Source organism: Astatotilapia calliptera, chromosome 11 (assembly GCF_900246225.1).
Source record: "Astatotilapia calliptera chromosome 11, fAstCal1.2, whole genome shotgun sequence".
In the NCBI taxonomy this organism is placed as follows: Eukaryota; Metazoa; Chordata; class Actinopteri; order Cichliformes; family Cichlidae; genus Astatotilapia; species Astatotilapia calliptera.
Genome location: NC_039312.1, coordinates 19852687 through 19880449, shown reverse-complemented (window position 1 = coordinate 19880449; position 27763 = coordinate 19852687). Strand labels below are relative to the sequence as shown.

The 27763-nt window shown below is 40.6% G+C and overlaps 3 protein-coding genes across 7 annotated transcripts in view; 1 reads left to right on the top strand and 2 right to left on the bottom strand.

Moving 5' to 3' along the window:
- adam22 (ADAM metallopeptidase domain 22) overlaps positions 1-8830 on the bottom strand; it is a 76208-nt gene extending 67378 nt beyond the window's left edge. The window contains exons 1-3 of one of the 2 annotated variants that reach the window (XM_026184039.1): positions 8449-8830; positions 7976-8142; positions 4533-4609 (exon numbers count right to left, since the gene is read on the bottom strand). In XM_026184039.1, coding sequence (XP_026039824.1) covers positions 4533-4609; positions 7976-8142; positions 8449-8545 — 341 coding nt within the window. In that variant the 5' untranslated portion in view covers positions 8546-8830. The remainder of the gene's footprint in view (positions 1-4532; positions 4610-7975; positions 8143-8448) is intronic. The other variant, XM_026184040.1, reaches the window with a different exon arrangement.
- Positions 8831-10774: 1944 nt separating this feature from the next.
- dbf4 (DBF4-CDC7 kinase regulatory subunit) lies at positions 10775-19437 on the bottom strand. 2 transcript variants are annotated; one of them, XM_026184046.1, is made up of 13 exons: positions 19240-19437; positions 18749-18878; positions 18171-18331; positions 16760-16960; positions 16593-16643; positions 16447-16516; positions 16249-16325; positions 16098-16143; positions 15938-15983; positions 15722-15847; positions 15145-15259; positions 12659-12777; positions 10775-12511 (listed from the first exon to the last, which is right to left on the bottom strand). In XM_026184046.1, the coding sequence occupies exons 1-13, from the start codon at positions 19240-19242 to the stop codon at positions 11743-11745; spliced, it is 1914 nt and encodes a 637-aa protein (XP_026039831.1). In that variant the 5' UTR covers positions 19243-19437; the 3' UTR covers positions 10775-11742. The 2 variants fall into 2 exon arrangements, with proteins under 2 accessions (XP_026039831.1, XP_026039832.1); XM_026184047.1 differs by having other exon boundaries at positions 19056-19436.
- A 262-nt stretch (positions 19438-19699) lies between these two features.
- On the top strand, positions 19700-27699 carry slc25a40 (solute carrier family 25 member 40). 3 transcript variants are annotated; one of them, XM_026184068.1, is made up of 10 exons: positions 19700-19887; positions 20059-20159; positions 20411-20470; positions 21154-21260; positions 22428-22495; positions 22811-22935; positions 23255-23538; positions 23670-23751; positions 24526-24603; positions 26698-27699. In XM_026184068.1, the coding sequence occupies exons 2-10, from the start codon at positions 20060-20062 to the stop codon at positions 26826-26828; spliced, it is 1035 nt and encodes a 344-aa protein (XP_026039853.1). In that variant the 5' UTR covers positions 19700-19887; position 20059; the 3' UTR covers positions 26829-27699. The 3 variants fall into 3 exon arrangements, with proteins under 3 accessions (XP_026039853.1, XP_026039851.1, XP_026039854.1); XM_026184066.1 differs by having other exon boundaries at positions 20055-20159; XM_026184069.1 differs by having other exon boundaries at positions 19700-19891; positions 20055-20159.
- The last annotated feature ends 64 nt before the right edge of the window (positions 27700-27763 follow it).

Genomic DNA, 27763 nt, shown 5'->3' with positions numbered 1-27763 from the left:
ACCAACAAGTTTATAAAGAGATCAAACTAATATCAAGCAGAACTGAGTTCAGCTTCTTGGTGTGGCCCTCCACAACAGTCCCAGGGCCTCATGTAGACCCCTGGGAAAATCAATTACCCACCCCTGATTTTTTTTTTTTCACCTCCATACCTGCAACACTGTGTAATAAGACTTTTCTTGCAGGTGTGTAACCCCCTTGCTGGCAAAATGTTTCCACAGACATACACATAAACATCTGCTAATGTGCTGAAAACCACCTTTGTGGAGAAACTGCAGTACTGCAGGTTTGTTTCCCGGACCACATTTTACCACATTTTCCGCGATGCGTCAGAAACACACACTAACATGCTAACATAGTGTCATATTTTAATTCTGCCAACTTATTCATCAATAAATACATTTATTGGGGGGGGGGGGGGGGGGGATTTAATCTCTAAAGAGTTTATTTTGTTGCATACATTTGCCAACTTGTGATACATGTCCATGAATAATGTTAGATTTATAGTTGTCGTAAAAATGAATGACACAAAATAACCAAACATCAAACTTTATACTGTAGCTGCTGGACTAAAACAGAGTCGGTGTATGTGTCGGGGTCATGCGTAGAAGTGTAAACATATATCACTTAAATGTTTTTACCTTCTTCACGTGATGGACGACGAAAGAAGCCGTCTTGTGCACACTCCCCTTTTAATGTTATAGCGACATCTATTATTCAGCAAGAGCAGGTGGGAGGGGTGGGGTAAGAGGTAGCAGGGGTAGGGCTGTGTGGAGAGTGGGTGTGGGGCAATCAAGGGTGACGATTTTTGTGTGTGTGTGTGTGTGTGTGTGTGTGTGTGTGTGTGTGTGTGTGTGTGTGTGTGTGTGTGTTGGAAATGAGGATGATTGAAAAAAGAGAGACAACCCCCAACCCTTTTCACATTTTCAGCTTACTCTTGTCCTATGAATGGAAAATTGCAGGCAGTTGCTGAGATGCAGGACTGGAGGAAGACAAAGACAGAGAAAGGGTATAAAGACCTCATGACCCACCAACCCCCCTCCTGACTTCCTCTCTATACACTGCCACAGTTCAGATGGGTGGCTCGTGTCAATACGGCATGTTACTGATGAAAGCATCAAAGACTAAAGCACACACAATTATGTATTTAGTTCATGTGAGCACAGAAGAGAGGGGCATTTCTTCTCTAAACAAAATGTCTAGATCCAGGTTCTGTGACACGAAACACATTTTCAAGCCTTTTTGCAGAGTGCACGATGGGATCCCGGTCGTGATTACGAACACGATCAATGCACGACAGGATAGATCTGAAAACATACCACTCAGCCACAACAACATCGCTCACTTTATATAGTGTTGGTCTCTATCATTAAAAACAAAACAAACAAAAAAATACAGCCCACCAGAGGACGGACACGGGTCTGCTGTAGGGTGTAACACCGGGATGTGGGTTGCGTTTTGGGTCTGGAGGGTTGTCAGGAGGAGTCTCTGTGGATCAGTCTTTGTTTCGGCCGATTCCACAAATGGACATCTCGCCTGGGATGTTGAGAGTTTGAAGCCTGCTCTGCGTCTTGCACTCTCAGAGGTGCTGGCTGAGACTGCTACCATCAGTGAGCATCACTGCTATGAGGTGGGGTGAGCACTTGATCATGTTTAGATGGTTGGTGTGACCCAAAAGAACATTGTATTGTAACAAGATGAAGGTTATTATTGTTGTGGTTGATCAGTGTATACTGTGTGTGTAATAAAACTGAGGTGAAAACATCATCTGGTATTTATCAGTGATGTGATGGATGTAGGCAGAAAGTCAGGGGATCACCAAAAGCAAGGGAGAGGATCACAAATGTCATGAATCTAGAATTTGTCGGGACATTAAACTAAAGATAAAAGCGACACAGTCACCTACAGAGCAACTCATCTCACATGGCATCTCCAATCATGCTTTTTTCCATCTGACATTAAGAGGACTAGACTAAAAAAAAATACATATAGTATCCAACATGTGTCTAAAAAGCATAAGGCATATGATTTTATAACAAAACACCCACGCTCCTCTATTATTCACAGTCTATCAGCAAAGCATTAACTCCAGGCACAGAAAGAAAAACGATGATAATAACATGTAATGTAGCACTTGAGACACAGTCGACAGTGAAAACTGGGGAAAAAAAAATAAATCCCACCACTCTTGATTGCTCATGGCAACAGCTAAACACAGAAAAATGCACAGCACTCATTGATCAAACTGAGAGAACGAGGCTTTGTTACAGGGAGCCAAAAACCAGTGTTGGCTCATTCAGCTAAAAAAGCTCCCACTCCTGCACCCACTCACATATCAACTGGGTTTATTCTGTCTGGGATGAAAGCTATCTGTAAACAAAATCAGTGTGGCTGTCATGCAGGGGATCAGTTCACAGAGGAGTGACAGTAGACAGGAGGGAGACGAGAGTTGGAAGAGGAGGTCTCAGGTGAGACGGAGGGAAACTGAAGCTCTTCTTTCATGAATGAAGACAGCTGGCACTGGGACAAAGATGCAAACATGCATAGCAACAACTTATTTCTTGTTCCATCAACAGCTTAAAAACTCAAAGATATTCAATTGAAATAAAATTCTTAATCGTCAACAAGAATTTAAAATTTTTACAAATCAATTATCGATTAAGTGTCCTCACTGTTCTTTTTAAAATAACGTTATCATAAAAAATCATCATGAATTAAAAAAATTTGCAGTTAAGAGTTTGCAAAAGTTCACCTTCACAAAGCAGGAAATTCAAATACGAAATGTTAAATGTTTTTATTCCGAACGTGATTAAAGGAATTAACCTATTATCAGTTAATTTATATTTTTAATACATTCTAATATGTTCCCTAAAAAATCATTTCATTTCTGTCGAAGGATAAAAAAAGACAGCGTGATGCTCGATCGTACTGATCTCAGTCTCTTACTATTATTGGGTGTAACAGATCTGGAACAGCTGCACACAGCTGTACGGCTCTCTGTGTGGATCAGCCAGTTATCTCCGTACAGGAAGTCTGGATCGGCTCTCCGAGGTTCAGATTCTAAGGGGCATACCCCAACAGGCAATGCAGAACCTGATTGAAGGTGAGGGTGAGGAGACTCGCCTACCTCTAACTGGCTGCATCCAAATAATTTATCCTGCTAATAATGTGAACTCCCTTCTTCCAATGTTGCTCTCAGCCCTAGAGGCCCTGAACCTTCCTAAACACCCCTCTTTTATATTCATTTATCCATATGCGTACTTTTTTATAGCACTCCATGTTAATCTAATCATAAGAAGGCTGGATCCTGAGTCCTTTAGCGCTAAACCGGAGGATCTGACACCTTTCGTATCTCTCTCCACTCCTGCTGAAATCACTCTTGATGCACATGAGTCCAACTGTGTCATGTTTACTTCCTGTTTGTCACCGTTGTTCCTTCAAACTGCAAACTGCCTGTTCGTGTCATTATTGCGTTTTTCTCTTTTCACTTATTTCGTTACCTTTATAACACTGCCTGTATAGAGAAGGTACAGTACAAACATACATGCGTAGATGTATGCATGCACCCATAACAGGCCAACATGTCACTCAGGGAGTTGCAGGCTATCCTCTAAACCTGGGAATTCCTCTGATGTAACATTTTACTCAGCAAGAGAGTGACTTCCGCTGTGATGAGTAGGCAGCTTCACTGTATGCACATGCCAAGTTCACAAGCTTTTGGGATAAATGAGACAAACATGGACTGTAAAAGTGGCAGACTGGAGCCAAAGCAAAACAAGAACAGGGAAAGGTTTAGAGAGGATGACACTAAAATGTGAAAGCTGTAGAAACAGAAGAAGAGCTGAGAGAGAGAGAGAGAGAGAGGAGCTTACTTTCCATCAGCACAGCTGTGATCAATATTAGTGTCTGACAGGGCTGTGCTCGAGCCTTTACTGTAAATCACTTCCTATTATGATGGAACCTCTATATCACACACAAAACTGACCGGTTCCAAACACGCTAACACACACACACACACACACACTGTATGCATTTATCCACAGAGCAGCTGCTGTGGTACAGTTATGTGCATTCCCTAAAACAGGTAATAAACAGCACTGCAGCACCACAGTGACCTACTTCAATTTAACACTGAAGTCATCACTAGTTTAATGTGCAACATGCACTTGGGGGGATTCATGCTAAACAAGAACAAGAGGCACTGAGAAACACAAGTTTGACACCTGAAGCAGTTATTTCAACAAGCAAGCTCACACTACAGTCTTTTCCTGGAAAATGAGGCAACCTTTGCTTTCACAAGATGCATCCATGTGTCCAGTTTTGTTTGTTTTTTTGCCTCTCCAACTTAGGGATGTGCTGGAACTGGACCAACAAAGAGAGAACATCCGCGCCCAATTAAGAATCGCTAATTAACCTAAACCTGTCTTTGGACTGTGAGCGGAGCGCCCAGTAGAAACCCAGACAGGCACAGTGACATACAAGCACAGACACACAGACAAACAAAGACAGACAGATTTAATAATGAAATACTCACTGATTCAGTTCCACATCCAAAATGAACTTCCGACCAAAAGCGTCAACTTGAAAGCTCGCTTGGGCCACATGGTTCACCTAAAAAAGACAGAGAAGAGAAGCTGCACGCTGTTTCTAAAGTCCCCGTTATCACATGCATGATGAAGTTCAGTATCATAGACATGGATAAGTCTCATCTACACTGATGGACGGCTGCATTGTGTGTTTATAGCACCGATTAGCTGCAGGAATGAAGTAAGCCAAGTCTGCACACACACATAACCCTAACTGGTCACAGCAAATGCCTGCACCTCCCTGCGCATGGTTCTGCCGGAGGTTTCTTCCTGCTAAAATTGAGTTTTTCCTTCCCTCTGTCACCAAGTGGTTGTTCACTGGGATCAATTGTTTATTTGGGGGGGGTTCTATTATTGAAGGGTCTTTACCTTACAATATAAAGCACCTTAAGACAAATGTTGCTGTGATTTCATGCTATATAAATACAGCTGAACAATAAAATTGAATTGAAGTGAATTAAGTTCACCATCAAAAAGAAAAAAAAATCTAACCCTACGCCGACTCATTTAATGTTTCTTCACCGATCACTGCTTCATCTCTAAGTGCATGAACTCTGTTTGATTGATGTGGCTGGGGGAGGGTCTGATTCATTCCAAGTCTTGGACACATATTGTATGAGGTGTGCCCCCTGGGTCAATAATAACTCCCCACAGTAATTCCTTTAGGTCCAGTAAAGCCCCAGTGGAGACCTTAAGCATGGCTTACCGTCTCCCTGAGGCTTGGGCTACCTGCTTTACAGACTGGACACTACATGACAACAAAGGAGAAAGTGTGTGTGTGTGTGTGTGTGTGTGTGTGTGTGTGTGTGTGTGTGTGTGTGTGTGTGTGTGTGTGTGTGTGTGTGTGTGTGTGTAGGCTGTCATTTCAGGAAGTGCCCCTGTGCTCACCCAAGGATAGCCTGATGTCCCCAGTGATCACAGACTCTATTGTCTGCAGGAGCGTGCCTGTGCCGGTCAATGCATATATGAGCAGTTAAGAGGTTGTGTGGGTGTGTGCAAGAGCATGTGCAAATGGCAATTCCACACTTTGATGAAATCTAATCTGGCAGATTGTATCCACGAGGGTAGGAGGTACCAGTAATTGTGGTTAATGAAAGCACATCCCATCCTGACTTAGCAGGACCAATATGAGGAGACCACTGGTGACTCCTCTCGCATTGATTTCTGAGTCATGGCGAGCCTGATTTTCCACTCGTGATGGTTCAAGAATGACTATAAGCCTATCATTGCTCTGCAGAGAGGCAGGCAGGAAATGCAAACCGACACAGTTAGACTGATTTCACTGGAAGTGTTTGTTTTTTCACCAAAACAACAAGAGCACCTTGCTGAACTCCCCGCAGCTCATTCAGTGCTGTTTGTGTCTGCGACTTAAAAATAGGTGATGCGAGAGAAGCCTATAAATAACTCCATGTGTGTCGCACATTTTCAGAACTATCTGACAGATTTGTTTTTAGGCTGTTGATCTAAAAACAGCCAATAACTGATCAAACATTGCGCAAGTGACATCACGAGCATCAGCTCTCTGGAGATTAAAAGACTCGGAGCACAAATCAAATCTCCTCACCCTCCCATCCTCGATCATCTGCATTTGCAATGTACATTTTATGACTTTGATGTTTTAACTTGCTGCCTGTACGCAAGCTCTTTTATGACTATGAGTTGGCACAATATGATATCAGAGTAAAATAAACGCATCTCCTGGGCTGTAAACTCCAGAGAATGAGAGTGACTCAGGAAATAATGAGGGTTTAGATCAAAATATGACATATTTTGAGCAAAATCTCTCGTAGAAAACTGTTGTGCTGCTCTGCAGAAACGCTACCTCTGAAATTCAGTTCACAGCAAGCCTGTGCCACAAACCTGCCGTGAGACTAGAATGAGCTTCAAAAGGAAAACATTAAAATGATATCTGACGGCAGATGGTTCAACTTAGCTTGTTTACCCAATGGGCTGCAGCTCAGGCTGAGGTGTGAGAGAGACAAAGGGTTAACACCTCCCTGCCTGATGCCATCTGTAGCCCTCTCCGCTCGCTGAGCCCTGAGTAGGCTAGCCTTACTCAAGCCTAAGCCATACAAATTAAAAACACTTAACATGTTTGTACAATGCTAACTGACTCATTCCTTGAAAGGAACCCAGCAGACTGAACTGACTCAGTGAACACAGCTACACTATTACCGCACTGTACTAGTCATGGTAGGCAGGCAAAGCCAAATGCCTCCAGGCTTTTCCGCAGCTGGTAGTTTTCAATAACAGCTCTCTGAATAATTTTCAAACATTAATAATTTTCTGGGTGATCATGTCCGAAGTGTAATCCAACCATACTCTTTATTACCTGTAAGTCTACAGTGTATTTCTTGGTTCTTGGCGCTAACATCCAAAAACAGGGGCTGCTGCAGGCAATCATATTACATAGTACATAGTATATGCAATCATATACATATCTGCAGAGGCATTTAAATATTTATGTCTTTATTTAAGTAATTTGCCATTTTAGAGACCAGTCCTTTTTCAGAACTGTAGAGTAAATATTAAAATATTCACCGCGCCATACCCAAAAGATCAGCTAACATCAGCAACATATATCAATTTTTCATAATAAACAACAGCTCCATTAAAAAAAAATAATGAGTCCTTAAAGTAGTTATTATCACAGTATTATTATACAAAATACTGAACCGCCCGTTTTATTTGCTGACAATAGAGTTTAATGCCCTCTGGTGGACAAAAGAAACAACCCAACCCTATTTCTAAATGACCCAAAAGACAGGCCAGAGCGCTTCTAAGACTAAGTCAACAGTGATCGCCCAGCTCGCAGTACATGCTGACGCTGGTATACATGTGACAAGCCAAAGTTTGCTGATCATAGGCTCAATAAGAAAGCTTCTGGTCATTCGTTTTCATGTGTAAGGTGAAAAATGCTGCCTAGTGGGACATTAGGCAGCGTTTTTGAGGTGGTAGGTGAGGCAGCTGCTGAGACAACAACCCAGCTGGACGGACGAGATGCAAGCTAAAATATTAATTATCCGGTTTGAGCAGGTGACATATAGTCGATCATTTTGAGTGGGGATAAATGAACTCAGAGGTCCTATCACTAATCTTAGTATTTTAAAGCATTTTATGGGTGTAGGTTGCGGTGGGATTTTTTTCTTCTTTTGCTTATGACCCATATAGCACCTCCAGGCTGTGTAATTAGTGTGACCTGCTCGTGTCAAAATGTTGTCAGCGTCCTTTTTTTGTATCCCTGCTTGCTAAATAATGATCCCCCCCCCCCCCCCCAACCGTGAGGACACGTAGGGAGGGGTTGAATGGATAAAATAGACAACTGTAAACACAGAGGCATCTTTCCACAATCGCACACTCCACCCTCACAACACGAAAGCACCTTGTGTACCTGCGTGGAGTCGGAGCTGGCGCTGGCTTTAATCCTGGTGCTGAGCTCGTCCTGTGTGATCTGGCTGTGGTTGTGCCTGCTGTAGAGCAGGCGGAGAGGCACCGTGTCCTCCTTCCCGACAAACCTACCCGCATCACGAAGAGCCTTCAAGCTCGACAAGGCGTCTCCTGCACAGAGAGAGAGATAGAGAGAAAGGGGACAACACCGACTTCATTACGCGCCCCGTTCCTCCGCGCGGAGATCAGCAGTGATAGAAACGCGCGGATCACAAACAGTTATGATTAAAATGTCGATGGTTTTCATTTCCTTTTCACACAGTGGAACAGCTGTGGGTTGCGTGCATGTTTTTAAATTCAGGAAGCATGAAGCAGACGAGGCGTTGATTAACAAATAAACACAGGCCCTTTGATAGTGATTTAACGCTTTGGCTGCGCAATAACAATTCATGCATCATCCAAAATAGCATCAGTTACCATCTCCGGCGTTAGGGCTGCTCTGGTGACCGACGTGCATCAATTCACAGACGCACAAAAGGGAAATCCACCATCGCGGGCGCATCATCAGCACCATCTCCTCCGTCTCTCTCTCTTTCTGTGTGGCTGGAAATTATAAACAATGCGGTATTCCAGGAGAGGACTCTCGGGGTCCTGCCTTCGCTAAGGGAGCTTCAAGCCGGGGCTGGTCGTCTGGTTAGTGCAGTGTCGCTGATGGGGGGCCATCGGGGGTGCTTAGGAGTCTGAACGCCGAGCGCGTTTGAGCGCACCGAAACCCCGCGGATCAGCAGCGCGGAGAATGCTGGAGGCGAGAGAGAGAGAGAAACAGAGAGGGCGGGAGGATGGGAGGGAGATCTAGGGACACCTCCTTAAAACACATGAGTGTTCGGTGGCTCACTGCAGAGACGCCTAATGCATAAATATGAGCGGAGGTTGGATGAGGAGAAAATGTGGGCTCGGCCTTCCGCCGACTGGACCTATCTGGGACGACATAAAAGCTCCTCCATGTTAAATCGCTGCAGAAGCGCCATTCCTGCCCAGTCTTGCCTGTTGTTATCATAATGACTCACTCCATCATCTGCCAGGCCTCCAAAAAAGGCATCCTCCACCCCAACCCAGGAAAAAAAACAAGACAATTAGATAAAATTGTGCAATTTAGAGTATATGACCATTTTGTCTCTCTAGTCAAATGATATTTTCTTATTTGTTGATGTTGCTTCTTCATCTTCCTTCAGAGATGAGTTGATCGGGTAAATTTGGAGATCCCATAGTCGGTTAATGCACAGTGCTCATTCAAAACAACCTATAAATATTTACCTACACTTGATAACTCCACTGCATGAGCCAGGATCAGTGACAAACCCATCACACCACAGCGGCCTTTTAGTGTGCGTGGTTTATCCTCTCACTTACATACCTGTAGATTACTGCCAAAGATACACTTGTTTCCATTTGCTTAGTCGAATCTATGAAAAATATCAAAGGTAATAGTTTGACAGGAATAAAATTATATTTTTGCACCAACAACATGACTGCCAAAAGGCTATTGGCTGTCTTGGTAATATAGTAACAAGTAGATATAAAAGTACCAGGCCTAAAAAATAAAAACCCAGAAAGCTAAATCTACAACAAGTGAACAGTATCTGAAACCCATGTTCTTAAGAAATAGAAAGAAATAATTCAAAGACCTGACAGATGGATCTGTACCTATAGTTGATCTACTGTTATCTGAAGCCTCATTAGAAATGGCCTCAGTGGAAGGGTGGCTGTCAGTCAAGAAGCCATTCTCAAGGAAGGAAAACAGGTGAAAAAGGCTGAGGCATGACAAATTACACAAGACCTGGACTGAAAATCAGTGGTAACAGATGTTGTGTAGTCATTAATTCAAAGTCAAAATTTCTGGCTGTTCAGAAGAGGTCAGGAGAAAAGTACGACAGTGAGTGCCTACAGCCATCTGTGAAACACGGTGGAGGCTCAGTCATGGTGTGGGGCCGAATTTCAGAGTGTGGTTTGGGGGATTTTATCATATTTGATGAATCTTTGAAAACAGAAAAGTACCATCACATTTTGATCCACCATGCAGTACCATCTGGAAAGCATCTGATTGACAACAGCTTATTTTTTAGCATGACAATTATCCCAAACATGGCACCAGTCCAGTAAAAGCAGAAAAAGTCCTAATTTTTAAATTTAGTAAACAGCAGCAAGAAATATTCAATATGTGCTCAGTAGGGCCTTACACACTTGAAAAATCAAATTTTTTACTGCCCTCTAATGGACAAACTATACATTTGTGAAACTCTTTAAATTTCCTTATGTATAATATATGCTGTATTCCATTATTAGCCAATATTTATACAGGTATGCATGTAAGCCATATTAGTCAGAAATGATGGTTTGTTAAGTATGATGATAAAACAGTGCTAACAGGATGCAACCAGCATGAAAGATGGCCATGTCAGGATTCAGCAGTCGCCAGTATCACTGTGCTTGTACCTCAGAACACATCGATGCTCATTTTCTTAATGCCAGTGGCGCAGAGTCCCATTTGACCCAGCACATCCATTTGAGAGTGGTGAGGGAGAACAAGGGCACTATGCTAATGCACTAAATGCAGGGGAAAGGAAGACACTGAGCTAATGCATCAGGAGGAGAGGGAGGAAGAAAGAAAAAAAAAAAAAAAAAAAAGCATGGCGGGGTCATAAAAAGTGCACTTAGGAAGAATTTTTAAAATGTCACACATAACGCCAAATACCATGCAGACAACCTGCAGGTCATTCACATTACAACACACAGAAAGAGACGCTCACAGTACAACAGGCATTTATTTGAATTACACATCCACATCCTTGTGTCTGAAAGGATTAAAGATAATTGTCATGACTGAAGCTGCCTTTTATCCATTAGATGCTCTTTAAATTCTACAGTCAGCATTCATGGAAAGAAAATCATTTAAAATAAAAATTCTTGCACCAATTTTTCATAGGTTTTTTTTCCCAAAATGGCAATAAAACAAAACATAGCTGCTCTGACATTACCGTACCCCATCAGTGTCAAAATACTGAAATGTATTCACAATATTCTTTCACAGAAAACGACCATTTCAAGAGAGTTGCTCACTTCCTTTATTAAACACATGCCCGTTCACAGGAGAAGCAGGAGAGCCACACAACCACGCACTGTCTTCAAGTCAAGTTAGATGTAGACTGAGCAAAAAGGGACTTGGAGCTAACGTTAAGCTGGCACTACATTTCATGTACTCAGCAGATTACTCTGGTCAAAGAAATGGTTTGACTGATTTCATGTACTTTTTACAGGTTCAAGTATGTAAAATACTGACTTGCAGTTGCTGTCCCTTTTAAAAAGGGACTCTTTTGTGTTTTCCCTTATTTAGTTTGTTTTAGGACGGCCAAAGCTTCATATAAAGATGTCACTGTATATGAACATAATGTCAATGAGCAAAAAGTTTAGGCTTCAGACTGTTTTTCCCCATTCTTAGCTCCATATGATTTCATAGAGAGAGGCTCTATGGGGGAGGGGGATTAGGGCTATATGGTTAGAAATAACAATAACAATATTACTAGGGCCACTCTAAGTTTTACAATATATACTACTCTGTAAACAAAATGTTAAAAATCACCATCATCTGATTGAAGGAGGAGAGCTGATGCATTTCTTATCAAACACAAAAGCCAGGACCTTCTATTAACATCTTAAATCTAACAGCTTGTGTAGTCCAGGACACAGGAATTCAAGCTAATCCCTTTAGCTTGTCTATTTGTAGTCCTCAAAGCCGTGAAACTCCACATCCATGTCATCACTGGACTGGAAAAGCTTCCAGAGCTTCAATAAAGAGTTATCAGAAACATCGCCAGGCTCTACATGTTCGACGTTTGTGTCCAATTTTCGTCTTTTGTGCTTGTAAACTTTTATCCTCCTCTGAATTTTCTGGACTGGAGAGCAGCTTTCTGTAGGAAGGCATCCTTTTTTCTTTCCAGAGTCATTTTTTCCAGTCACTTTCTTATCAGACTCTTGTTCATTTTCAAAAAAACTGAGGCTTTTTGAGGCCAAATTATTCTGTATGTTCATATTATCAACGCGCAAAGTTGAGCTGTTTATGTCCTCATGAGGCATCTGGTCCAGCAGGTCATCCTGGCAATCTCTGGTGGGCAAAGAGGGAAGAAATTCACCTCTTGATGGGGCTTCTTCTGACTCAAACTGAGGACTTTGAGGCTGATTAGATTTTTGGGTGCGGGCAGTGTGTGAATTCTGTCTGCACACCCGTTTACGTTCAAGCAACTTGTGCCTGGATCTGTCTGAGTAAGTGTAGCAGCTCCTCTGGTCGCCCTCTCTGTCAATCAATTCAGCAGAGGCAGGCACGGACGCGATTTTTATATCCTGTCTGGAATTTAATTCTTCGTTCACATCAACTGTCCATGGCTCCTCTTCTTGAACAGTCTCTGAAGGATCTCCCTCGTACCTTAGTTCAGGTTTTCTACATGGTCCAGGAGCAATCAGAACACAGGAAACACTGCACTTTGGTCTAATGGGAATCAAAGAAAAAACAAAACAAACCCTTTAATTAGCTACGTGGGATAAAAATATTAAGGAAAAACATTTTACAAGAGATTTAAATGGGGTTTTGTTTTTTGACAAATTTTGCTAAAACCCTCCCCCCCCAAAAAATTACCTTTTGAGTTTAGCTCCTTTAACGTGCATGAAGTTGTGGTTCAAGGTTGAAATCAATCTGTCCACCAGCAAGTACTCATCACTCTTAGAGAAAGCCCTGTGACTCTCACTCTGCAGATGCTGAACAAAAAAGACAGTTAAATAATGGAGAATTACCACAGTCCATCCAAGGCCAGTGAGGCTCTACGGCACAAACACCTACATACAAAAAGAGGCATTTGAAGCTCCTGCCACATAACTGTTCACAGTGAATAAAAGCAATTTACTGAGCAACCCATTAGAGCAAAGCAGCCAAAAAGCAGTTTTTCCATGATTGTGTTAAACACCAGAGAACACTGATGAGGGACTTGAAACAGATATACGAACATACAGGTTTGGTTAGTTTCCTTCTCAGTTAAATACTTTATTTGACACAATTTATCATTAATACATTTCTATCCATGTCTGCAAGCAATACTGTGCTTAACTGGAGTGAAAGTGGTTCATTCTGGACCAGATAATCTGTATTAATGTAATCAAAGTAACAGATCTAAAGTTGTAAATCTGCTTTTTTCCATATACACTACATCTATCACCCAAAACAAAAACTTAATAATGTTTTCAAGTTTATCAGTTAGTTTCATATTATGTTACATGATGTTAGGAAATGCCAACAAAGAAATGTACCACACATCTGCTAGCTAAGCAAATAAAGAGCCTTCTATCAGATAATTACTGCAGCAATTAAAACATTTAACCTTAACTAATGTTCTGGTAACCTCTTAAAACAGCTAAAGTCAGAAGACACAGCCCATCAAAGTGGAGAAGATATTACTCCGTTTCAGAAGGTCAAATTATTCAAGAAGCTTATTGTCATGTACACTGCAAAACACAAATGGTTACACAGAAAAATGAAATTCTTACTTTGCAGTTCTCACAATAAGTAAAACAGTGCTTTGTAGCACATGTGTGGGTGTAATCAGAATTACACCCACACATTAGCCTGCATGAAGCTAAGCAAACAACTAAGGAGGATGCTGAAACTACTGAAACTGGGTGAATAACTGTCTGACAAAGTGGTCACCAAAAAAATAAATAAATCTTGAATAATCCTGAGATCACTTAAAGATTTGGTGAAATCAAATCATTAAAAAAAGATTTTAAAAAAAAAATCTGTATTTTATAATGTAAGTAAGAGCATTTGCACACAGAGTGCAAAGAGAACGCAAGGGATTGAGACTAAACAGCTGTGTAGCTTTAAAACAACCATTTATCATTGAGGTCATCCTGAAAAGCTCTACAGTTTGCAAAAGGAGCATAAATATTAAAGCAATTAAAAAAAAAAAATCTTATTAAAAAAAAAAAAAAAAAAAAAAAAGTCTTATAACCAGATTTATCCTGTTCCAGACAAATGACTTTAAAAGATCCTAGTAAAAGTAATGATAATTAGAAAAACAAAACAAAAACGTTTTTCTCTTGATTCGAGATATTGGATGAGCTTATCAAAGGATTGCACATTGTCATGAAAGTTAAAGGCAGTCCATCAAAATATTAAGAGTGTGACTTTGACTAATAAGTGTAATTAAAGAAGGATAATACGCTGTGGGTCCTGTTAGGGCTGTGCGATATGACCAATATCTCATATCCCGATATAAGAATTCTATCGTCCCGATAACAATATAAATCACAAAAATGTAACATTTTTGTAAATTCTGTGAATCTCGGGCAGCTTGACTTGAGGGAAGTGTTTCGAGCTAACTCCTGTATATATGTGCCATATAAGAAATATGGCACATGTCGCAGGTCTAACACACATGCGCAAACAATCATTCGTACTCACATTCACATCTATGGGCAATTTAGAGTTACCAGTTAACCTATCCCCACAAAGGCCATGTCCACACTAATTTGTTTTTGTTTGATAATGCATCTTTTTCTCTCCGTTTTGGCCATCCGTCTACACTAAAATGGCATTTTTGGTCAAGGAAAACGAAGCGTTTTGAAAACGCTCTCCAAAGCAGATACATTTGAAAACGCCGTTTTTGCGTCGCAGTGTGGACAGCGAACCTGGAGCCTTTTCGAAAATTATGACACATTTTAGTCAGGAATCAGGAGTACCCGGAGAGAACCCACACAAACACGGGGAGAACATGCAAACTCCACACAGAAAGACCCCGGCCTGATGGTGGAATTGAATCAGGACTGTCTTGGTGTGAGGCAACAGTGCTAACCACCTTGTTTAGCATTTAAAACGGATTTTGCCATTTTTCAGTCAAAGATTCTCCATTTTGTTTCCAAAAACAGGTTTAAGTGAAAATTCGTGGATGTTAACCAAACCGAAATCATACCCCCTCATACCAGATCATTCACCAGGGATTATTTATCTCTTAGCATCTGCACAAAGACTTTCAAAATAAGTGCTTGTGTGGAAGTTCTCACATTTAGAAATAGCAGGATTGTAAAAACAGTTTGTGTGCACTGTGCCGTGTGACAGTTTTACAAACTTACCATCGTAAGCTGGTTGTATTTGATCATACAGCACTCGCAGTAGCCGCCTCGTTTCTTTTCTCTGTTCTTCTTTCGTCCTTGAGCTCTCTCCTCACTGACTGAGGCTTTCACACCTCTGTTTCAGAGTAGCCCAGAGGATTAGCAAATAAGGCAAATGAAAAAAAAAAGTTTAGTATTTTGATAAACTCTTCAGGAGTTCATTTAAGACCTCTTGAGCAGCTCCAGCAGTACCATTTACAATTGCATGGTTCAGAACTTTTCAGACCCACAGCTATGATCAGAGATAGCCTTACACCTATCATGGGCATGGTTGTCATGGTATTTTCAGGCTTTTAAGGATTTCCTTGATAATTTTCAGGGTCAAATGATTACAATACCAGACTTGCCAGGACATTCATGCCCATGATGACCTGATATTAGTTTTTGATCAAGTTACATAAGACACATGGGGAAACTGTGACTGCACTCCATAGCATATTTAAAATGTTTAAGCAGCACTCAGCACTTTAACCCCACCAGTATAAAATTGGTGGGGTTAAAGTGGCGAGAGATTTTTTTAAAAAGGAAGGGGACATACCTTTGTTCCCGCTGTTTGTTTGCAGGAGGATCCTTCTCCTCAGGACAGAACGGACTACAGGGAGCAGTGGTTTTCAGGTTGAACTCAGGCATGTTTGACATTGTGAGGTAGATTGGACGGTAGTGCCTGACAAAAGAGAAGGAAACCATTTTAAAAATCACAGGAACAATTTCATGACAGCAGGTGGATGCTGGATTCTTCTGACTGACTTCTTACCTACTTGAATCCTCAACCTTGATGAAAGGTTTACCAATCCGCCCGCCTGGAATACAAAACATAGATCGTTTATTAGCAAAGCAAGAAGAAGAATACCAGCCTGAAGAGGTCAACTAAAATATACCAGCAAAGCTCAGTAATTTGTCTGGGTGGGGTCTACCTTTGCATTTCTCTAGGCCTTGCTTTGCTGCAGAATCAGCTTTGTCCTGTTAGAAACGACAGAAAAAAGTGAACACTTCCAATGTTAAACAAATAACTTAATATAAAGTTGGACTATTTTTCCTAGTATACACTGGAAATTCTCAACTTACACATAATTTGGTCGCAGTGGCTGCAGGAACTGAGCTTTTGATGATCTTTTTTTTCTTATGAACATATGCCATTAAATCTGGAATTGGCACAAATAAATTTAGAAAAGTCACAGATGTCAAAGCAGAATGAACTTAATTTCATACAAAGAAATAAAATTACTTCAAATAAAACAGATACCACACACACAAAAAACATACCATCTACATATAGGATTTTCACACCCCACTCCAGGGCGTTTGACAGGATCTTGTTTACTTGAATCCTTTCCTAAAAACAAACAAGTGTGTATTAGCAGAGCAATTAAGAGCCCTCAGTAAGTATCATTCATGCTGACAAAACAAACCTGCTCTTTCACTACTCTCTCCACCAGAAACTTCCCTCGGCTTGTAACAAACTGCAAAACAACAACAGATAATGCAAAAGTATATCAATAACTAGAAAAATGATCTACAGGTTCAGAGAAGAAGTGAGATCAATCCCGGTAAAACAGACACATCATGGTGAATTCACCGTGTCGGTTTGTCCTTGAGATCTGCTCTTGATGTCGCCATGGCTGCCAGGCCGGTGTGGGTTTGAGCAAGGATACGGCGAACTCGGTCCAGAGTCTGGGCTAGGAACAGGAGAGTCCTGTCTGAGGCAGTTCACATATTTAGCCTCCCGCTTGTTAGATACCAGATACTTGATGTCCTTACTGAAGAACTTCTCCACAGTCTGAGCGAAAAGATAAAGAATATAAAATGTTTTGAGAAAAACTCAAGAATAATTATTTGTCTATTCGATTCACAGAGTAAACATGTCCCAGAGCCTTTAAAAGAAAAATATTACTGAATGTCTGGTCATGTTTGTAACCTTACTAGCATTTTCTAGTCATACTACTTCTGAGTGAAATGTATTCAGTTTTGACTTATTTCTCCAGTAAGTACTGGAGTATTTGGTTGGACCTCAGGCTTTAATTTTTCATTACATTAATTCAACAAACTCCTGCAAACAGGTCAATACTGACATGAAGGCATCACACAGTTGCTTCAGATTTATCAGCGTCACATCCGTGATGAAAAACCTTTTCCCATCATGTCAAAAAGGTGGTTTATTGGATTGAGATTTTGGTGACTGTGGAGCACATTTGAGTACAGTGAACTCACTGTCATGTTCAAGAAATCAAATGTAGATGATCTGAGCTTTGTGACTAGCCATGTTACCCTGCTGAAAGCAGAAGATGGGTACAATGTGGACATAAAGAGATGGACATGGTCAGCAAGAAGACTGGTCCCAACGTGAGCCAAGAAAATACCCCTATCCTTACACCACCAACAACAACCTAACCACTGACACAAGGCAGGATGGGGCAATTCTTTCTTGTTGTTGTTGTTTTTTTTCTAAACGAGCTTACCATCCAAATGTTAGAACATAAATCAAGACTCATCAGACCAGGCTTCTTTTTCCAGTCTACTGTCATCCAATTTAAGTAATGCTGTGTGAATTGTAGCTTTAATTGTAGGCATGTGATGCTCTTTTTTTGTGACAGGGGCGTCACCCAGTGTGGTCTTTTGTTTCCATAGCCCATCTGTTTCAAGGTTTGATGTGATGTACATTGTTTGTTTGTGGCTATTTGAGTTACTGTTACTGATAGCAGCTTGGAGCAGTCTGGCCACTCTCCTCTGACATGAAGAAAACATTTTTGCCCAGAGACCTGCTGCTCACTGGATATTTTCTGCTTGTGTGGGAAAATCCCGTTAGATCAGCAGTTTCTGAAATACTCAGACCAGCCTGTCTGATTAGATATTTGCATGAACAAATAGGTGTACCCAACAGAGTGGCTGGTGTGTATACGCAGCTTCATAGTTCATATGTTAAGCTAGTACAAAAGCAGTGTGACAAAATGCAAGTTTGAGCCAGTGAATGTAACCAAATAATGTCTCACCCCTCCAAGCTGTTTGATGTCACTCTCCAAAGTTTCTGCAACTCTGTTTGATGGTAGGTCCAGGTAAAACACTTTTCCAGCAAAAGGCTTGACTTGTGTGGGAACTGATGTACGTTTCGCCTGACTCAGCTTCACCTTGTCACTAGTATGTCCACCTTTTCCTGAATAACATTATAGCACAAGAGAAAGACTTAAATGTTAAACCATTTCACAAGTGATTTTTATCAGACAAGTGAGTTTTACAGCGAGTTTCCCAGACACTGATTAAACATAAACAAAAAGAGAGATTGGATTAGGATCTCCAATGACAAACTTGACGCTTAAAGCACGTTTTATATCAAGTTTATCCTTACTTGAATTAGCAGCTAAGTAAACAAACGAACCTATATCAACTGTTTTAACATTCAAGTCAATCTGGTTCAAAAGAGCTTATTTTTAAGAAAAGTAACAATCAAATAACTTCGCAAAAGATCCATTAGCGTTACATTCGTACGTTACGGTGTTAGCTGTTCGCTAGTTTGGTTAAATCTACGTTTTAAATTTTAAATGCAAAACACGGAAATAAACGCTACAGGTACCTTGCCAGCTGGGTCCCGGAAGCCTCTGACTGCGTTTTGTCTTCATTTTATTCTCGTTCATCGAGAAAAGGCTGCTTTTCTTCTCCCCTCGTCTTGAGTTAACATACTCCACAAAGGCCTCGTCAGTCCTCTGTGTGTAAACAAAAGAAAACGCATATTTGAAAAATTGGACGTAAAATGCAAGGAAACAATCATCTATTACACAGTAATGCGTAAACAAAATGTAACATTAACGTTAGCTGAAGCACAGTGCTCGCTGTCCCCATGTTAATCAATTTTAATGGTCTTAAATGTAAACTTAACGTACGTTCACAGCCTCCCTCCACAGCGGACACACAGCTTCGCCGATTAGCCTCTTTGCTCACATTTTTATGCAAGTAAATGTCGAAAAACGTCCCTAAACTTCTGTCGGCAGATTTGTTTCTCACAGGATATCCACGGTTATACGGTTTTACAGCTCCTCATCCAGAAATAATAAACTTTAACAATACCATTTGCTTAACGTCCCTTTCCCGCTTTAAATCCGGTGTCGGAGACGGTGTATGTTGCCATGTTTGACGCTTTCCAACTTCGTAACCATTTCCACGTTAAAAGGCGCTATGTTATTGAGTTAGTTTTTAAATTGAACAAATGTAATATTATTTATCTGAAAACTTGTCTTTTATGAACGTTACAGCCGTCCAATTATCGATAGTTTCAAAAACAGAGGTGTTGATGTGAAACGGAATGCTCTCCAAACCTGGCAACGCAAAAAAATACGTAAACATATTCTTGATGCTTGGATGTGGCGTTTCCCCACTATTATCAAACTAAAGTAAATTATACGAAGACAATTATATCAGTACATTGTATCATTTACAATAACTTTAATGTAGTATACATGCACGTTTAGTGTCATTTTATCTGACGTTACAAAAATAAATACAATTATTAAAGTCAAGGAATGTGCTCAGCTGGAAATTAAATTATGTCATCACGCTCTGTTTGCGTCAGGAACTACCCAGGTGCAATTTCACACGTGTTTATGCTTTCAAAGACTTTAGGACAGCAGGAACTGGCGTAGTAGGAGGATAGTTTAAACCCCGAGAGGAATGTTCGTGTTCACGAAAGACGTCGCTGATTCTGACTGACTTTAGTAGGTAGGTAAGGAGTTAACTGTGCTAGTTAGCTTGCTAAAGTTAGCCAGAGACCTGTCATGTAATTTTTTTAGGGATCGTAGCCTTGTCATGATTTATTGTATGAATATTAAATATGAGCCGTATTAAAAGCAATCAAATGTTTGTCTGTTTGTTTGTTTTCTATGAAGACAGGATGAATAATGAAAGTCCTGCTCCTCCTGCCACCGGCGCCATTACTCCCCTCCAACAGATGGTGGCGTCCTGCTCCGGTGCCATCCTTACGTCGCTGTTTGGTGAGGCACCTACACTTCAGCTTATTACATTACAATAAGCATGCCTTTGTTTATTAACTAACACTCAGCTGGTGGTTTGTGAGGTACAACTTGTTATTGTGTTATAAAATTATTTTGATCAATCGGAGGTTTGGAGAAGTTTCCTGAACTGCTGCTTTGATTGTTTGTTCTCTGATTAAATGAAAATTGTGACAAACATCCTGAACACAGGCAATCATGTTGAGTTGCTTTTTTTTTTTTTTTTTTTACAGTTACACCTCTGGATGTTGTGAAGATCAGGCTACAAGCACAGAAAAATCCCTTTCCCAAAGGTGAAATGAATTTACACTGTGTTGACTGACTGTATTTGTGTTTTAAATTATGTTACATATATCAGACCGTGATACTGTGCATGCAAAAACAAGCATTATTAAAGTAATAATAAAGATCAACTTATTTCCATAGCAGACTTTTTGGAGATATTACAGAGGTAGAAACCATGTGAGGCCCTTAAAAAAGGGTCATTTGTCCCTGTGTTTTAGCATTTGATCTGTCTTTATGTTTATTGTGGCTCCATTATATACTAAACCAGGAGAGTCAAACTAATTTTAGTTAAGGGGCAGTATAAATTGTCACTTTATAAACTTTATAACCTATATGAATCAGGAGTGGGATTAGGAAGCAGCTAGAAGAGAGCCTGAGAGGTGGAGGCAGGACAGTCAGAATACATGTGTGTGAATGGAAGGGAGACGGTGTAACAGTGAAGGAGGATGAGTTTAATACCTGCAATGAAACATCCAAAGCTCCAAAACTGCTTTTATATTTTCATACATTTTCATACCCTTGTTGTACTGCTAGCTTCACATTACCACACTAGAAACAGCAGTGAATTTTACTCAATAATTGGTTTAGCCAGTAACAACTTCACCGAAATGTTCGCATTTTGCTGACCTGAACATCCAGCCGGCCTGCGTTTGATGTCACTGTATTAAATGTTGATGTTAATATTTTTCAGGCAAATGCTTTGTCTACTGCAATGGACTTATGGACCACATATGTATATGTGAAAATGGGAATTCCAAGGCCTGGTACAAAGCTCCAGGTCACTTTAGTGGCACGCTGGTAAAAGTTTACATCCACATTACAGTTTACCTCTATAATTACCTTCTGCCATGTTTTTTAGTATCGTTTGTGTGTCGTTCTGTCTGTAAACACGGTAGCCTTGCTTCATTAAGCCTTGCTTCATTAAGCCTTGCTTCATTAAGCCTTGCTTCTTAAGCCTTGCTTCATTAAGCCTTGCTTCATTAAGCCTTGCTTTGTTAATTGACCTTGGTCAAGGTCAACTTAACGATTTAATGGTCGAAAATTGACAAAAAGCCTTATAACGTAGAATCTGTGACAAGTGTGGTGTGTAGTGGGAACATATAATATAAATATTATATTATTTTTATAAAGATTTTAAATGTAATGTCACATTTGTCCTTTGACCTCTACTCAAGGTCAGCAGATTGAGAAGAAGGCTTTATAGAGCTATTTACCACTATGTTTCCTACTGCCTTTGTTTGGGAGCTTTGGGGATGGAGATTTTACATATTAGGTTACTTTGGACCTATGAACTTTTCCTCAAGATCAAATAAGGTCTAATCTTCATAAAATATCATTTATCTGTAAAACTGTGCTTTAAATTCTGCTGCTTTTGTTTTTATTGGCAAAATGAAGAAATTGTACATGTTCTAAATATCACATTATAGATTTCATCTAAATATTATGGCACATTTGACCTCCGACCTGACTTTTACATTTCACATCTGTCTTTCTTTCAAGTTGACTCCAAAAGGCATTATGTCTTTAAAGAAAGTATTATCAGAGAATGAGCTGTCCAGTTAGTTAGAAATATACTGCAGTGTAATAGATAATAAGCTGAAGTTATTTACAAATCAGTACTTATTATCCATTACCTGCTCTTTCAGAATGGATGCATAATCAAATTATACATCTGTGGAGTTTACTGCACTACAAACTTCTTAAAGTAAAATTTAAAAAGAAACAGAAAACAAAATTAATATATACAAAATCCAATAATGTTCCCTTAAAAGTAAATGCTGTGCAGAGAGTGAGCTTCTTGTTCTGTATAATGTTTTAAAGTTAGCAGTCTGACAAGTTAAACTTAGCTTTAGTGGCTGATAGAACTGTTCCTGCTTGTATTAAGTAGAGGTGTTGTAGTACAAAACCTCTGAGTGCCACAGAGCACATCATCCTTCACTGACTCCTAACTCTGAATCTCTGCAGGATGCATTTGTCAACATAGTACGGCGTGAGGGAATCAGGTCATTATGGAGCGGTCTGCCTCCAACACTGTGAGTGTAAAGTCTTATTTTTTTCTATTTCCTGATTGGGCGCCTGAGTTATTGAGCTGTGGTGGGTCAGTGGTGATTACAGCAGAGTGTTTTCCTTTGATGTGGTATTTATTCATAGTGAGCCACCTCAGAGTTTCTTCAATGATCGTAACCAAATATTTAATTATGTTACGCATCATTAAACAGAACTTTCTTCACAGTTTTTAAATTTAGATGCATTTTTGTGGCTGTCTTTTACCTGCTTAGAAAATTTTATAAGTAAGGCATGATTTATGTACCTTCTGTTATGTGCTTTCTGTTATGTGCCTTCTCCAGTGTGATGGCAGTCCCAGCGACAGTGATCTACTTCACATGTTACGACCAGCTCTGTGCAGCACTGAGGGTCAGGATGGGAGAATATGCTCAGATGGCTCCTCTCCTTGCAGGAGCTACTGCTAGAGGTGAGCTGACTGCTGTCCTACTGCTACTGAAATATGCCATATAATGCCTAATAACAGACATCAGCATTTTAACAATGTTGGGGGTCTCAAGGCCAGCCACCCTTACCTTCTGCACCGTGGCCTTGGCTTCCTGATTTTATCCAACAAGCTAGATTTTATTTAGAAAATGTTAGTGTTATTTTTAGTCTAACTTACAGGCCTGTAAGTGATTATTAAAGTAGAAAAAAGAGGCTCAATCATTAAAAGTGCCACAGCAGCATGTTACTTTCACTAACAAATCACTTCATGAACTGCTTTGTCTTCCTCCTCTGTGTGAAAGTGGGTTCGGTGACGGTGATCAGTCCTCTGGAGTTGATCCGCACTAAACTGCAGTCTCAGAAGCAGTCGTACAGGGAGCTGACCCAGTGCATCCGCTCAGCAGTGGCCAAAGAGGGCTGGCTGTCTCTGTGGAGGGGTTTGGGGCCCACGCTTCTCCGAGACGTTCCCTTCTCAGCCATGTACTGGTACAACTACGAGATGGGCAAGAGCTGGCTGTGTGGCTTGTCTAACATCACAGAACCCACGCTGACCATCACCTTTGTATCCGGAGCTGTTTCAGGATCTGTAAGTTAATTTTTCGTCTAAAACTCCACAGAATTCAACTTCCAGCCTGCAGATAAACATATTTGATAGCAAAAAAGCAGAAGTAAACTACAGCGTATCATTTCTTATTTCATTTTTGTCATTTCTTTCAGATTGCATCTATTGTAACTTTGCCTTTTGATGTCGTCAAAACAAGAAAACAGGTGGAGCTTGGAGAGCTGCAAGCAAAGAACTGTAAATCTGCTTAATTTCTTTTAAATTAAAGCTTCTGAAGATTGTAAATGTACATCTGCAGCTACTTGGGGAGGTTATGTTGATGCTATATGTTCATATTTGTGTTGGCATGGTAAATAACCCAAGTCTGCAGAGTTAAATAAAAGCAACAATGAGCTTTAAAACATTTTACTTCTCATCAAAAAGGCTTCCTCATTCTGTTAAGAGGCCACAACACTTTCAAGTGACAGTCGACAAGCATCTCAAGTCAAGCCCTGTGGAGCACTTAAACCTTCTCAGTGCTGATAAGCAACACAAATAAGTGCCTCAAGTGTGTGCTTCCTCCTCTGTGGATGATGGTGATGGCTGCTCCAGCTGTTTGTAGACGCCCCCTTCTCTCCTGTTTCAGACCCCACTCCTCTTTTCAAAGCCTTGCCCTTTAAAGACTGCTGAGTGAGGAACAGGCCCTCCTGCATGTGCTCCTTAAAAACACCATTAAGCCAGTGTGCACCACTCGGTGTAAACATCAAACGGTCTCAATGAAGACGGGTGGCAGAATATCCACTCACAGTGTAGGATAAGATTGTCCTAAACAATTCTAACTCAGAGGAGTTTAGAGAGTGTAACAGCTTCAGATGAACATAGCGATGAAGATATTTCTCAGCTCATCTGTAAGGATGTGATGGAATATGTGAGGCAAAGCTGCTGCCTTTTATTGTTAAACCCACATCTCTTGTGCTCTGTTTTTGGTTGGATGATGCTGTTTGTTGCTAATTGGTGCTCTTGTGTTTGCAGTGCCAGGTCAGGCCTCCTCCACCTTCTATGTGATGTGCAGGATTGTGGCAGAAAACGGGTTTAGAGGGCTGTTTGCTGGTAAGTACTTCACTGACCCTTGACTCAGTGAGTGGTGAGTCTGAGGTAGTCATAAACACTCGCTGTAAAAACAACCTCCACCCTCTTTCAAATCTAAAGCGTTACATTTCAGGACATGATGAAAGTTTTTCACTTCTTGCCAACCTTTACATTTGGTAAATACAACCTCAGATTAACAGCATATTACATACATACCATATTACTGTTTAGTAACTTGTAGAAACACCTTTAGCTGCTGTAACATGAAGTAATAATTTCCTGTATGACTTTAAATACATTTTGGCCCACTCTTCTTTACAATGCTGTTTCCATTAAATGAGCTTTACGAACATTTGCACGAACGCGCACAGCTCTGTTCAGGTCGCCACCACATTCCAGTCAGTTTGCGGTCTGGACTTTGACTTCATTTTCTTTTTCAGCCATTTCGTTGTAGATTTGCTGCTGTTCTTAGGTTCAGTCGTCGTGTTGCATGACCCTATTTCAGCTAAGAACATTGTGGTATACACAGGATTTCATGGTTGATTTAATGATTGCAGGTGCTCAGGTTCTGTGGCTGCAAAACCAGCCCTCATCATGACCGCCTCACCACTGTGCTCGACAGTCACTATGGCTTCGTTCACACTGCAGGTCTTAATGCTCAATTCCGATTTTTTGATCAAATCTGATTTTTTTTGTCTGCTCGTTCACACTACAAATAAAATGCGACAGCAAACGCGCTCTAGTGTGAACGCTCAAAGCGGCCCTGTTAGCAGAGCTGCTCTGTGCAGCGTTATGGCATAATAATTTTAAGGGAGAATAAAAAGTCGACACACATATCTCATTCCAGACAGAGGACTCTACCACTACACTTCTCCAGTCCATTCACAGAGTCGTTGCATGGTAAGACATGGATAGGAAGTGGGCGGAGCCTTTTACCGTCATTTTATTACGACGCAAAGTACAAACACCTGTGGACACACAATCCAACAGGCCCGCATGCGCAAAAGAAGACGTCACACACAACGCGCTCTGTTTAGACCCAGAGCAAACAATATTGTTTGACTGATGGCCTTAATATAAAGATTTGTTTCGGACTTTACGTTTCCCAGTTTTTGCTTTAAGTTATTTTGTTATTTACATAATAATGTAAATAACCTAATAATGATCCTTATTGCTGTTTTAGAGGAGCGGTGCTTCAAAGGATAGTTGCAGATTTCTGTCAGAATCTGCAGATTATACAGTACAAATAAAATGTTCACGTTTCTCCAACGTTGTCTTCCCAACAGTTTCACGGGATGTCCAGGAAGCGTTCACGATGTCTTCTCCGGAGCTGATAATTGGCGTCTGTCTTGTGTCAGTGACGGAAAGACGGATTTAATGCGACATGACCATCAAACAGCAGTCAATTTCTAAGACATCGGATATGTATCGGATTCAGTACCACATACAAAAGTGACCCAGATCGGATTTGAAAATATCGGATTTGTGCCGTTCACACTGTCATACCATGATCGGATATGAGTCGCATAGGGTCAGAAAAATCGGATTTGATGCACTTTCGCCTGCAGTGTGAACGTAGCCTATGACACAGTTGTGCTGACATGCTGTTTGTGATTTTTGGCCAGATGTGGGATTATGCGTTATAGCCAAACATGTCCAGTTTGGTCTCGTCTGTCTTGCGGTTTTTTCAGATGTATGCAAGTCATGCTGCCTCCTCTCTCTTTTTAGAGAGAAGCAGCTTTTTCGTTGACACTGTGCGAACACACGTGAATACTTGACACCAACTGGTCTTTTAGAGGTGCTCACACTTACTGATCAGCTGAAAAACTTCATTTGATTAGTAGCACTTGGCTGCTACTTACAGCTTCCATAGAAATTAGGAGTTTAAGTGTGTGCTTACTTTTTCACACGCTGCTTCTGTGCTTTGGCTTAAATACATACATATATGTCCTCTCTTATAGTTCGTCTTAAGGTTGTATTTACCTTTATTTTAAGACTTGCTAAGGGCCCGATTGTTTTCATGTCCTGATACATGAAACCTTATTACTGAAAGAGTGCATACATTCTGTTTAGACTGTATATAAACTCTTCTCATACCTGTGGTTTCTCTATCAGGTTTTCTCCCCAGGGTGATAAAAGTGGCTCCAGCCTGTGCCATCATGATCAGCAGTTATGAGTTTGGAAAGGCCTTTTTCCGAAAACACAACAAAGAGAGGACACATGGACCACTGCAGACCAACCCCTGACAGATTTCCCTTGGAAGAACGACGCACGCCACAACAGCTACTGCTAGACCGCACCTGAGGGTTGTACTGTCAAACCACTTAGATTTAACTTGAGGTTATTGAGCAAAGTCAGGGGTTGGAATGATGTTAAATTATACTTTAACAATAATTAAGACGTATATATAAGGTGAACAAGTAACCTCAGGGCTTTAGGACTCCTTGTCTGTTTGTATATAGAGTTTTCACTGTCCGCACAACGAGCTCCATGAGATCAAGGAAAGGATGGTATTTTTTTAGATAAATTTTTTGGGGCCTGAGCAGTTAATGCATTGAGGTGAATCCATATTCTCCTTTCATAGTGCAAGTCAACCAAGAAGTTGCACAGTGTTACTTCTAAAGTTATCTGGATGAGCCAGATGCTTCATTTTGCAGTGCAGATCTTTAGCATGATAAAGTTAATGTTGCCAAATTTAAAACATTAGCACAAATGGGGTTAAAAAAAACCCCCAAAAAAACAACTGTCTTCCTGCATTGTAAAATATTAAAGATGATCAGAATCGATATGAATTTATTCATATTAATTTTTACATTGTTTTTGTTGAATGCAGTAGATTCTGTGTGAAGTTGGAAAGAAATATTTTTCATCTACACCTTGTTCATTTCAGGCGTGTTTAGGAGCTAGTATATCAAAGAAAGACTTTTTATTAGTAATATATTTTCCATGTATCTCACTGAGATCATGTGCTCTGTGCCTGAACTCCTTAAATTGGAGACACAAGATCTCTATTTCACTCCTCTGTGTTGTGAGAATCCCTAAAACGTCTCCTTGCTTTTGCACAGTAGAGTGCCACTACAGCGTGAGTGTAAATAAAATAGCATTATTCAGATTGTACTATATGAAAATGTGTCATTTTCTATACCCGATTACCTTTTCCTCACACCTGTTGCTGTTGACA

What these genes read in the sequence shown, in the direction of transcription:
- slc25a40 (XM_026184068.1), top strand. Translation starts at nt 20,060, where the DNA reads ATGAATAATGAAAGTCCTGCTCCTCCTGCCACCGGCGCCATTACTCCC. An exon ending in CATCCTTACGTCGCTGTTTG is followed by an intron (nt 20,160 to 20,410) that starts GTGAGGCACCTA and finishes TTTTTTTTACAG; the next exon opens with TTACACCTCTGGATGTTGTG. An exon ending in AGCGGTCTGCCTCCAACACT is followed by an intron (nt 22,496 to 22,810) that starts GTGAGTGTAAAG and finishes TGCCTTCTCCAG; the next exon opens with TGTGATGGCAGTCCCAGCGA.
- dbf4 (XM_026184046.1), bottom strand. An exon ending in ACATCAAACAGCTTGGAGGG is followed by an intron (nt 16,961 to 18,170) that starts GTGAGACATTAT and finishes CTTTTCGCTCAG; the next exon opens with ACTGTGGAGAAGTTCTTCAG. An exon ending in CCACTGCGACCAAATTATGT is followed by an intron (nt 16,144 to 16,248) that starts GTAAGTTGAGAA and finishes CGTTTCTAACAG; the next exon opens with GACAAAGCTGATTCTGCAGC.